General features: G+C 43.0%; 1 protein-coding gene across 1 annotated transcript in view; it reads left to right on the top strand.

The window, feature by feature from the left end:
• Positions 1 to 10,445, top strand: part of LOC109932140 (partitioning defective 3 homolog B) — an 851,675-nt gene extending 841,230 nt beyond the window's left edge. The window contains exon 22 of the mRNA XM_048599077.1: positions 6,875 to 10,445. Coding sequence (XP_048455034.1) covers positions 6,875 to 7,271 — 397 coding nt within the window. The 3' untranslated portion in view covers positions 7,272 to 10,445. The remainder of the gene's footprint in view (positions 1 to 6,874) is intronic.
• The last annotated feature ends 2,996 nt before the right edge of the window (positions 10,446 to 13,441 follow it).

Below are 13,441 nucleotides of genomic sequence, written 5' to 3'. Positions count from 1 at the left end.
CCCTGCACCTTGTTGTCTCGGATTCTCCAGCATCTGCAGTTCCTACTGTCTCTGATTCAATTATGTAAATGCAGGTGTTTTGTTTTGTACTTCTAACAACTGAAGCTTTTTGTACTTCAGTACAGCGCTGAGGGAATACGGCACTGGAGAGGTGTTCTTTTAGATGAGACGTCAAACCTAGGTTCCTTCTGCCCCCTCAGGTAGATTCAGAGATCCCCCAGGTCTTTTCATGAAGGGCAGGTGGATTCCTTTGTTGGCCTGACTGATGTTTATCTTTGAATCAATGTTAAGAAGAAAAATCATCTAGTCCTTATCACAGTCCTTGGTGCACGGATTGCTGCAGCAGTTCCTTCTTTACAACGGCGACTACGCTTCAAACGTGTTCAGTTGGCTGCATAAAGCTTTGAGCTGTTGTGATTTGTGCTGTGGAAATGCAAGCTTTTTTTTCTTTCTTTCTGTCTGTAATCTTGACAACAAGAACTTCAGTGCCTTTCTGTGAATATTCTTAAAATGAAGCACTGCATTTCGGTATCAACGCCAATGGCGGCTGCTAATGCCAGAATTAAACAAATGTTATTATTCCACATACTAAAAGCCAAGTGCTGACACAGTTACCCTGACTATGATCATTACCTGGCTCGAATCTGTGTCTAGGAGGAGGCCATTTGGCCCTTCAAGTCTGCTCAACCATTCAATAAAATTATGGCTGATCTGATCATGGCCTCAACTTCACTTTCCTGCCTACCCATGAATTTCTTTGACACCCTTGTTATAGTCAAGAATCTATGTACCCTCTACCTTGAAAATGTTCAATGACCCTGTGCACCACACTCCCCCCCCGCCCCCCCCCCCCCCCTCCCCCCCATCATCTCCTCCAGCTTCTGAGACAGGGAGTTCCAAGTCACACAGTTCACTGAGAGAAAAAAGATTCTTTTCATCCCTATTCTGAAGTGGTGACCCCTAATTTTCAAACAATACCCAATGCTAGTTTTGGACGCAGCCTCAAGGGGAAACGTTCTTTCCATGTCCACCTAGTCTAGACAATTCAAAATCTTCTACACTTCAGTCCAAGTCACACATCACTCCTTTAAACACCTGTGGGAACAAGCCCAGTCTTTCAAACCTTTCCTTGTGAGATTACCCGATTATTCCAGTTGTCAATTTCGTAAAATCCTCTAAAGCACTTCCGATGTATAATAAGGAGACCAGTACCGCACATGGTATTCAAGATGTGGTCTCACCCGATACCCTGTACAGCTAAGGCATAACATCCTTATTTTTATAAAGATTAGCATCCCATCTTCCTTCTTGATTGTGTTCTATACCTGAATACTAACCTCCAGTGACTCGTGCACCAGAACATCTGAATCCTTTTGCACCTCGCAATTCTGCAGTCATTCTCTGTTTAAGTAATACTCTGCCTTTTTTGTACTTCCTACCAAAGTGAACAACTTCACATTTTCCCACATTATACTCTGCCTGCAAGATTTATCTCCACTCATACAACCTATCTACATCTGTCTGCAACTTCCCCTAATGACTTCTTCACCGCATACTTTCCTACCTATCTTGGTGTCATCTGCGAATTTAATTACCATTCCTTTGCTCCACCACCCAAGTCATTGTTGCAAATTGTAAAAAGTTGAGACCCCAGCACATACCTCTGTTGGACTCCGCTTGCCACATCAGACGGAGACAAAAGGGAATTCAGGAGAAACTTCTTTGTCCAGGAACTGACAGGAACGTGGAACTCACTGCTGCAAGAAGTAGTTGACATGAGTAGCGTCAATGCATTTAGGTGAAAATGAATAAGTTCACAAGGGGGTCAGGGTCAGATGAACAGGGATGGTGAAACACTTGCGTCAGGCATTAATGCTGACATAGCCTAGTCAGACTGCATGACCCTTTTTCTGTGTTGTACACGCTGTACAATTCTGTATGAGATGGAATGGATCAGAGCAAGGGAACATGCAGGTGTGCCATGAGTCATGTTGCTGTCATACATTGAGAACCATTTCCCAGCTGGACCACTAACCAAAGGTGCCAACTGGAAGTAGGGGTACTTCAGTGAATTCATACACTCAAAATCATAGGTGTTTGAAGTAAAAAGCAAACTTCCTAAGGCAACTGATAGATCATTTGTTGGACTAACTCTGCAGAGGGTCATATCTACTCCAGCAAATGTAAGTGAACGAATTGGAAAAAAAAATCCTTCGGAGACATTATAATAATAGATCAATCATCATGCAGTGCAGAAAGAAAAAAATGACAACCAGCTGTTAAGCTTCATTTTCAACAGTTAACGTTTCTGATAGATCTCCATATCAGCCTATATCTTTATACTTACCTATATCATTTTATGTATATATTATATGTGTATAATTTATTAATGTCTTGAGATTTCTATATGAATTTGATTAACGTTTCTGAAGTGGCTGCAGTCAGTAACTCCCATTTCTTTTTGCTGTACTATGTCCTGGTTTGTATATTGAGACCCATGCGCACAAGTGTATATGTGCGTTTTTGCAATGTCTTCTGTAGTGTGCACTTGTAAGTGTAAGTGTCACACTTGCTTCCTGTTGCGCATTATTGTGACATAGTATAACCACAACTCACTACACAACAACCAGGAACACCTGCTACCATTATATTACCATTAGAAGTGTACAGCTTTCTTATTACAGTGTTACCTACTCATTTCGACCCCACATAAGTCAATGTACCCACTTTGTTAGCCGCACATAAAACCTGATCCATTTTACTCTTTACATTTGCAATTTATGCCTCACTATCCCAACGTCAACGGACCAGGATAACCTGATGAGTCGACAAGCAGCCTTTGTTCCCATCTCAGTGCCTTCTATTTGAAACAATCCACATATTTTGACATCTTTGGCATTTTATGTTTCAAATAAAAAATAATTCTAAAAAAAAATGCGCAAACAATAAAAAGCTACAGTTCCCTTTTCTTCTTCTCCAAATTCATGTATATGTAGAGTATTTGCTAATGTAAAACTATAAAAGTATAGATTTGTAGAGTTACCCAAACACACACATGGTCCACCACCATCTTAGATCAGGAATGTCGACAACATGTTATGTCAACAAAGTTTATATGGGCTGAGAGGTGTCGACATAAAGGGTAAGACTTTGGTGTTCACACCAAACACAAGCAGATAAATTACTCGGGACTTAAAAGTAGCCAAGGAAGGGAGGGAGGTGGGGTGTGGGGTGTGGAGCTGGAGAGTTTGAGTTGAGCTAGAGATGACGGTGGAAGAAAGAGACTTGAATTGGCCCCATATTTATGGTAAGCTACTTACAGTTCCCAAATGACATTTTTCCCATCATCTAACAACTTCAGACGTTGAAATAGAAAAATGAACAAAACAGTGCAACTTTTACGCAACTTGCAGTATTCCATCCAAAACAACCTCTTACTTTTGTTCTTATTAATAATTGTTTGGCAACCATGAATATTTGCTCTTCCGGTAGAAATCCTGTTGGGGAGAAAAAAAAAATACAGCATTCAATTAACAGCAGATTAACCTATTCCTTTCGGAAGATTATTTTCTTATAAAATTGTTCCTTCCGGACAATCAGAAAAGCATGTTAAAATATATTTGTTGAAATTTTTTTGTTGAAATATATGCCCGGATCACTTGTCTGATTGTGTATTTAGTAGATATAAGGGGAAAATGGATGTGGGGGAGTGGGGTTAGTTGGGGGATTGGGAGGTGGAAGTGGCTGGCTGTAACAAAAGTCCCAAATGGATGTCCAGGAAAGGACCAGCTCATCCATCAAGCCTGCTGCACACAACATCCCTCCTGGAAATTCATGCCCGAACACCTTGTACATTGCCCGCTTTCCCTGACTGTAAATCTGCCCCCACCAAACCCCCTTCCCCAGCCCCTGCAGGGAAGATGAAAGCTGAGGGACTGAACACGTTGGAAAATTGCTCTCAGGTGATTGAAAGACTCCAGGAGATCACAAGGACAATCTAAATGGATGTTATTCAAAATGCTCTGTTGGAAACGATGCTGCAATATTGTCTGTTATTTCCCTTGGGTGGGTGAGGGGAGGATACTAACTGTGCCAACTTTGCAGCTGATATTGAATCCAGCAGAAGCTATGCAACCAGCCACAGGTGACTAGCCAATCTGCTTATTTATTAATGGTCCCACTTAGAGAAGATTCGGGGCCACACCAGGATCCTTTCAGATGTCAAAGCCCAACACACCACCCAAGGCAGCTCACCAGTAATTGCCCAGGAGACAGGGAGCCCCACGAGACCCCCTTTACCTCCCAGCCCCCCACAGGAAGCATTGGGCTATAATAGTGTCCTCACATCGATCTAACACCTCCCAGTCGTGAACCACGTCAACTCCCCCTCCCACTCCCTGGACGACATGTCCATCCTGGGCCTCCTCCAGTGTCACAATGATACCACCGGGAAACTGGAGGAACAGCACTTCATATTCCACCTTGGAAGTCTACAGCCTGATGGTCTCAATGTGGACTTTACTAGCTTCAAACTCTCCCCACCTCATCCCATGACCAGCACCCCCTCTCATCCCCGCCTCCTTGACCTGTCCCTCTTCTCTCCCACTTATCCACTCCACTATCTACCTGCTAACACCGCCCCCCCCACCCCCATTTATTTCAGAGCCCTCTTCCCCTCCCCATTTCTGAAGAAGGGTCCCGACCCAAAACGTCAGCTTTCCTGCTCCCCTGATGCTGCCTGGCCTGCTGTGTCCCTCCAGCTCCACACTGTGTTATCTCGGACTCCAGCATCGGCGGTTCTTAGTATCTCTGAGTGATCTATACATTGGGTTGTCCTGTCTGGCCTGGTATCCCTGCCTTGGTTCTCTTTTGTCTTTGAGTAAAGCTGAACCCTGTTCAGAGGACCACCTCCTCCCAGAGCAGATGCACACTGCTCTGGCAACAGGATGGCCACCCTTCCAGGTGGGCTGGATCCAAAACCTCAGGAGCACCCCCGTCACCTTTACTGGACGCCAGATTAGGAGATCGGGCTGATACCAACCAATGTCCACATCCGGAGGTGGTCACCACGACTTGGGACAGTTTTCACGATTCCGTCCTTCGAACTGGTGGCTTAGGCTCCCGTTGCTAATTCCCTAATGGACGAATGGTAGGTCATCGCACTCGGTGAGATGAGGGCGGGGCTGAGCACGGGGCGGCCTCTCAAGTTTCTGTTTAGAATCACGAGCAAGGAACCTCCTTCCAACTGAGGTTCTGAAGTTCTGTGGAATCGATAAAGTTGCATCCCTGCTCGCGTGCCATTGTTTTCAGGAGCCAACAGGGCCAAAGACCAAACTGGTACAAACACAAAGTGCTGGAGAAACTTAGCAGGTCTGGCTGCACCCGTTGGAGAGAAAAGCAGAGTGTTGAGTCCAGTGGCGTTTCTTCAGAGGAATTGTGGCATCATCAGGAAAGTGGTAGGACAACTGTAATGGAATCAAAGTCAGATGGTCATGTCTACAACAGCTTTCATTTGTATAGCCTCTTTAAACTCACGGTGACTTATCCCAAAATGCTTAATAGGAACCGTTGTTAAAGAAGAATTGACACCAGTCCATAAAAGGAGCTATTAGAAATATAAAAAAATACTCAGGCAGGCAGTCCCTGTGGAGCAAAAGAAACGGAGTTGATATGTAACTGCTGATAGTTTTATGTCAGCACTGGAAAAATGCAAATGGTTTTAAGCAAGTTTTGGAGACAAGGAAAAGTAGGGAAGGGGGAAAAAACACAAGGGAAGGTTGTGATGAGGTAGCAGGCCAGGTAAGATTTAATGGCAAAAGGAATGATGGGATGCAAAAGGGGATAGTAATGGGACAAGTAAATAAATAATGACCCTGAAAGAGGCATAAATCATTGAATCCCTATAGTGAAGAAGCAGGCCATTCGGCCCATCGAGTCCATGCCAACCCTCCATCCCACCTTGACCCTGTCCCTGTAAGCTTGCATTTCCCATGGCAAATCCACCTAACCTGCACAGCTTTGGACTGTGGGAGGAAACCGGAGCACCCGGAGGAAACCCATGCAGACGTGGAGAGAACGTGCAAACTCCACACAGACAGTCGCCCGAGGATGGACTCAAACCTGGGTCCCTGGCGCTCTTGGGCAGCAGTGCTAACCACTGTGCTGCCCCAGCAATGGTGATAGCAGAGTGAACACTGCTGTCTGAAAACAGTGGGAGCTGTGGTTATGATCTGAAACCATTGAGCTGAAGCGTTTTGTCTTGAATGTACAGTTCCACAAGTTGCTTTGAGCTTCATTGGAATAGTACAGGTTTCCAGGACAGAGAGATCAGAATTTGAGTCAAGAGAGACCAAAAACTTGGTCAGAGTAGTTATTTTCAAAGACCGTTTTAAAGGAGGACAGAGAGGTGCATATGCTCAGGAAGGGATGTCCAGACTTTGGGGATTCATACGCATGAAGGTACAAACACTAATGACAGAGCAAAGAAAACTGGGGTTGTGCCAGAGGCCAGAGGCCAGAGTGAGTTTAGACGGGACTTAAAGGCTTGGATGCGAACATGCAAATAAGACTAGGTATTTATGATCTGCAAACATTCCAAGTGAATATAACGTGTACAACATCCGCTTTCGCCCCTGAATGCTGCAAAATAATTTTACGTGAATGACTGCAAGTGCAGTCCCATTTATGTAGGTTCCATGAGGGATGGATAGTTACTTAAGTAATATATCTACAACACCGAGCCCAGTCACTCATAACAGGTGCAATCTCCAGGTGTATTTGACAGATGCATTAACCAACTATCTCCATTCTTGCAGGACTTGCACTTTCACAGTATGCAACTGTCATCAAATCAATGCTTTTTGTTTTATTCTAGACATGTTCCTGGAGAACCAGATGATTATCATCTTCAAGGCCCCTATGGTGACAGAGAATCACACAAGTACCTGGGAGCCCAGCATCACACTGCAGGATATCGACATCTAGGGAATTATCCCCGAAATGCTGCAGACAATCGGCTGGACCCCAGGATGCCAGACTACTTGAGCAGTGCCAGACTGCGGGAGGCTGTGTACAATCTCCCAACCCAGTACAAGGGACCCCACAGGCACGATGTGCCTCCATCCCCGACACAAACTTATAAAATGCCTCGCCACCATGACCAGGGCAAGATGACATACAGGGAGAGCAGCCCAGACAGATACAGGTACCCCTACGAGGACGGCAGGTATCAAGATCCCAGGCAAAAGAATGGCATGACAGCAGCTGTCTAGCCAAGTCAGAACCAGGACATTGTGTAACAACACAATGGGGGCACATGAACAGATGTGGTTTTCCACCAGTGGTCTTCAACTCTGTCTCACGGAGGAGATAAATCTGCTTTATTCTCCACCTGAATTCAACTATGTTTTATTCTGAATTGATTTATGAAAGAATGGCCCTTCCCTCCAGTCAGATCACTCTGATCATTTTGCATCTCTTGATGAATAGTTACGTGTTGGTAATGAAGTTTGCTGATAAATCATTGAGCTGCCTTTATTGTGATCAGGTTTACAAATAATGCCCATAAGGAAGGCTGACTGAGCCTGTGCTGAGGGAACATTTTCCCCAGTAAGGAACCACAGATCCTTTCCTGATAAACCTGCAGTATAGATAACGTTACTGTTAATCCTCTTTGCGAACGTTATCTTGTAGTCAGGGGCAGTGACTCTGCAAGGGAATTGAGCCCGAGTATTAAATAAAACACACTTTTATAAAAGAATGAAATATTCCAGGGTAAGAATTTAATCGCAAGCTTCACATAAGTTTATAAACCAGCAGAGGGGCATTATCAGAACCCTTAATTCAATCATCAGCAATGTGTCCATTCCTATATATTCTCCATGTAATTGTGTGTGAATGTTTATATACGATAGTGAAGCTTTGAGTGCCAAATTGAGGCTGAAAAGACCTACAGAGTGAAGAAAAGCTGTCAGAGCCATCATGGTATAGACTCCAACACCGTGATGGTTATCTTACCTATGTTTCCTAAGGTATAAGCCAGCGCAAACCCTGACAAATGCATTAAGCGTTCATGAGCAGCTTATTCAATTCAATGATTGGGAAATGCTTATTGTTAATCTATCTGTATTACGGCAGCACGCATCATTATAGTATAATTTCACAAGAAAGCAGTTTCAAGTTATTGGTAACACCATAAGTTTAAAAGTCCTTCTTGTATCTCTTCCACATGACATAATTTCCCATTCTATTCAGCCTCAGCTGTTCTGTTATCTCTCTGTGGACTAGCAATAATTTCCCTTTTAATATGTCAACTACTCTTCCAATATCTGGTTATTAGTAAGATATAATTTGTGATTTCAGTTCAAAAAACTAGTCTCCAAGCCTGCTCTCGACTTGCTAAGAGATGTCATTTAGTGTGTTTCAGAGAATTATCAGCCTCCTGTCACCATCTAATGATGTCATACAGTTGGCTTAAAATATATAAGAAGACTGTAAATATCAGTTTAAGGTGACTTTTGTAATTAAATTTAATTAAAAGTGGGTTTTCATCAGTAATTAAATAGAAAATGTGTTTCCTTGTCTTTATAGGAATTTTGTGCTCATGAGAGAAAGTAAATGAACTCCCAGATCTCCATGTAATTTCAGTTGGTATCAAGTTGGGTAACATTAAGAACTGGTGGCATCAATGTTAATGGCTTAAGTCAGCTTTATGCAGTGTTTCTGAGACATACAAATTCAGAAGATCCCACCAGTATGCGCTGAGTAAGCCGACCTCAGCTTGAGTTGTTCCAGGTTGCCTCTGGATATGCAGGGTTGGGAGCGATGAGGGGGTTAAGCAGGGATCAGCCAAACATCCTGCTACTGGGAGGTTACCCAGCTGTCCTCTCCTCTCTTTCACTCTCTCAGCTTAGTTCCATGGTTGATTTGAGTTAGAACATATTTGATTAACATGCGACCTCCCTATACCAATCCATGGTCAATAGTTCTCGTTGCTCACAGTGTAGCCACTGAAGCAAGCTGAAAGGTGCCTGTGGCAACTTACCAGGAGGAAGAGGCAGAAAAAGGAGAGGGGGAGAATGGTACCCAACTCACTCCTTCTGCAGTTGATGACTGCTCTCAGTAAATTTCAAAGAATCCACTTGAGAATCTATTCCCACTGGCCCATTGCACAGGTTTCCGTGACGGTTTTACAGGCCTTTGAATCTTACACCAATGGAACAATTTACACCCATGAGATGCTTTCACCGTATGATTGGATATTGTTTTATGATGACCCAGGCAGCCCTGATTAAGTAGGAGCCCATTGCTCATGGTTACAAAATTCTGCGAAGTCAATGAGGTGATTTTCCACAGTGAGGTCATAAGTTAAATTGATTACAAGCCTTCTCTCTCTTTTGATGCAGTGTGGCTGCTTTGAATGGAGTTCGTACATTTACAGTAGCTTGTGACATTGTTGTATTTAGGAGTAGGCCATTCAGCCCCTTAAGCCTATTTCAACAGTGTTAATGGCCATGAACTTTATCCAACATCACTTTACTCACACTTTACTACAGCTGTCTTAACTTAATCTTAAATGTTGACATCAATCTCCACTTCAGTCACAGAATTTAGTAAAAATCTATATGCAAGGGACAAAGACTGAACCCCAGTGCCTCATGTGCACAAAGCAGATACCCTGTCATTGGGTATCCATATCCTCCGGCTTGATGACCCAAGGCTGTAGGACCTGAACTGAAGGACAAGATCACAGCTAGGACCCAAGTTACATTGCCTGATGCAAGTGATACCCCATGCAGCTGCTCACTGCTCCCTTTCTGAGCCGCTGTCTAGTACTTTTAAAGCTCTGCAGCTTTTGAAAGTTAGGCCATGACGTTGTTGCCTATGTAACAACTTGGTGCTGGAACACCCAGTTGAAACATCTGGCCCAGTTCTCCTCAGTTGGAGAGAGAATGTCCTCAGTTGAACGTTCGAGATTGAAGTGCTGAAGAGAATTGATGCAGAGAACAATGGATAGTCAGGAGCAAGCAATAGGCTGTACACTTTATCAAGGGGTTAAAATGTGTTCTGCATTGAAGGATTGACTTTTTTAGCGTGTTTACCTGTAATTATTTAATCTGTGTACACAGACGTTTTGAACGAAGGGTTCTGCCCAGAATATCAACCTAACTTTTCTTTCTGCAGATGTTGAGTGCCTGAAGAATGATGGATAACCCTGAGTAATTGCAAATCTAACAAATAATTTCATTTGATAGTTTTAAAAAAGTATATAATCTGAGATCATTCTCAGTGTAACTTTTTCTCATCATTTGTATATCACTTTTGGATATCCATTGTTTGTCATTTTATTAAAGGATTGGAAACACTGAACCGTGATAATGGTGGCTGAGCACCTACAGAAATTCTGTACTGGAACTTGCAGATAACAATTAAAATGTTAACAACAACCATGAGAGTTAGTGGAGTGTTTCAGCAACAGAACCAGAAATGTAATGGGATTACAGATCATCTTTCTTTGGCCAGAATTGATTTTGAGACTTTATTTCTCCCAGCTTTTGTGTGCTTCTGTTTTTTTCTTTTATAAACATTTATTATCAATTAACAGACTGGGTTATTTGTTCCACGTACATGCTCACATGCAATTACTTTCACATGGACCATGTACTGGTTCATTTTGCTTGGGTACTATGCAGTTAATCCCCATTAGTTCTCGTGGATATTCCAGGGAATGACGTCTTTCAGATGCAGCGTTCCTTACCTGGCCTTCCACAGAGCTAGGTTCACAGATATCGCCTCTATACCACCAACAGTCTGCCAATTAAAAATATAATTTCTTTCTAAAAGTTTTCTTTCATTAATGTCAAGCAGAGTCGCATCCCTGCCAGCTCAGCAGGACAGCCACTTAACTGCAGACAGCTGAGCAGGCTGTAAGTAATGCATTTCTTCCAATCACACCTCTCTTGTCTGACCCCAAGTCCCAGGAGGTGTTTTGAGATAGTGACACACATGATTGGCTCCCTGTCTTGCCTGTCCATCCAGTTGCACTGGAAGATGACAGGTGAGAAACCTTCCAGAGCAACTTTATATTTTGAAAGAACACGTGGAAGAGAAAAGGGATAGGTGAAGCAGCAGGTAACATCTTTTGTTAAATCTGCATTCACTACAGAAGTTAAGAATTAGACCCCACCAACGCCATCCCCAATTCCCCTACCCATCAAGAACATACAGAGTGTGACTGGCAATCAATGTGTGAGGTAAGTTTTCTGATGAGGCATTAAACCAAGGTCTTTCAAGTGGATGCAGAAGATCCATGACACTATTTTGAAGAAGAGCAAGGGAGTTCTCCCCAGAGGTTCTGGCCAATATTTATTCTGCCATCGACATCACAAAAAAAATTAAACCGTCTGGTAATTATCACATTGCACTTGTGAGAACTTTCTCCATACAAATCGGCTGCTGCATTTCCAACGTGACTACAGAATATGTTTAAAAGTGCTTCGTGGACTGTGGTGTAATTTGGAATGTCCTAAAGTCAGGAATGGTGGTACAGAAATGCAAGTCTGTTCACCTTTTCCATGTACTCCACTGCACATGTCAGTAGAATATGATTTTAATCTCTTCTCAGCATAGCTGTTTGCAAGAGTAGTCAAAGGTTGTCAAACTAACCCTGTGTACTAGTCATATACTCATGGACTTTGTTCTATATTCTTCTGATTTCAGCAAGGGCAGAAGACCATTTTCTTCATTTGTTTATATGATAAAGGCATTGCGGGCTAGGCTAGCATTGATTACCCATCACTACTTTCCCATGAGAAAGAGGCAGTGAGCTGCCAGGTTGCATGGGATAGGAGGGGAATTAAGTACACTCCCAAAGCTGTTAGAGAGGGAATTCCAGATTTTTGACCCGATGACTGTAGGAACAGCGATATATTTCCAAGTCAGGATGGTGTGTGACTTGAAGCGGAATTTGCAGGTGACGGTTTTCACATCATTTTAATGTGGTTCAACATCCCAAGAGGCTTCACAGGAGCATATCAGAAAAAAAGTCAACTCTGAACCACTTAAGATATTAGGACATGGCTTATTCAAAAAGACTGGAGTGGTGTTTTAGAGAAGGAGAAAGAGATGTAGGTTGGTACTTAAAGGTTAGACAACTGAATGCAAAGGAAGTAGGAGTAGCTGTGGCATAGTGGACTGTCATTGAGCCAGAATACCAGGATTATGTTTGAGGGACCATAAAGAGAAATTACTGGAGAAACTCAGCAGTTCTGGAGAGAAAACAAAGACAAGGTTTCAGACTGCTTTCTGTCCATAGATCCTGACAGATCTGCTGATTTCTCCACCAATTTCTGATTTTATTTCAGATTTCCCACATCCACAGTTCTTTATTTTGGGTTCTAGGGACATGGGTTTGAATCCCACCGTGGCAGCTGGTGAAATTTAAATCCAGTAAAAATATGGAATAAAAAGGTAGCTTAATGGTGACCATGTGACCACTGTTGAATGTTGTAAAAACCCATCTGATTCACTAATACCCTTTAGGGAAGGAAATCTGCCATCCTTACTTGGTCTGGCCTACATGTGACTCCAGACTCACAGCAACGTGGTTGAGTCTTAACTGGCCTCTGTGCAAAAAAGGGATGAGCAATAAACTTTGAGCCTCGCCATGAACAAATAATAAAAAGGTAGAAGAGACCAGAGCTGAAGGAGTGAGTTCTATAGAGCCTGGACCAAAGGACTGGGATAGAGTGAGTCCATGGAAAGATTTAATCAGAAGGTTGGCCATTTAAAATTCGAGAAATGAGTCAATGCAGGTCAGCAAATACATGGGTAATGGATGAAGATAAACATAAGTGCAGTCGATGAATGAGCAAGCATCGCCCAGAGTCCATTTGACGAATGGTTAACCCTGTTCTAAAACTATTTGAATCCTGCAAGACCACTCCCCACCCGTACTGCCCTCCTGTATATTCTGGGGATACAGATATTTCTGAAAACATGATAGACTGGATATGATACAAGAAGTCCAACACGAAAGCCAAGTTGTGATCAGAGCTGGGGCAAGGAGTTGTTGACGGGAGTACTGGCAGTTCAAGGTTTGTTGTCCTTGCTGCCTAATTTAAAAGCTGACGTCTCCACACCATGAAGTGCTGAGAAATGAAGAGAGAGCGAGAATCGCTACTCCGTGAAAGCATCGACTCCTGATCGATTTGCTATGAAGACATTTGTGTACACTTCAGAGAATGGACCCAAGAAAAAACATAGGACGCCGAAAGATTGCGCCCAAGTAGTTTCACTGGTGACTTATGTAGTGAGTGAGCGAGTGTCTTAAACAAGGATGCAGACCCTCCTGTGACAGTGAGATACTTTACACTTCAAATGATCCAGGTTAATGAGACTGTCTCTTCAAATGAGGAATGTCAGTGCACAGCTTGACATGAAA

This window comes from Rhincodon typus, chromosome 7 (assembly GCF_021869965.1).
Source record: "Rhincodon typus isolate 14 chromosome 7, sRhiTyp1.1, whole genome shotgun sequence".
Lineage (NCBI taxonomy): Eukaryota > Metazoa > Chordata > Chondrichthyes > Orectolobiformes > Rhincodontidae > Rhincodon > Rhincodon typus.
This window is presented reverse-complemented; position numbering and strand designations above follow the sequence as displayed.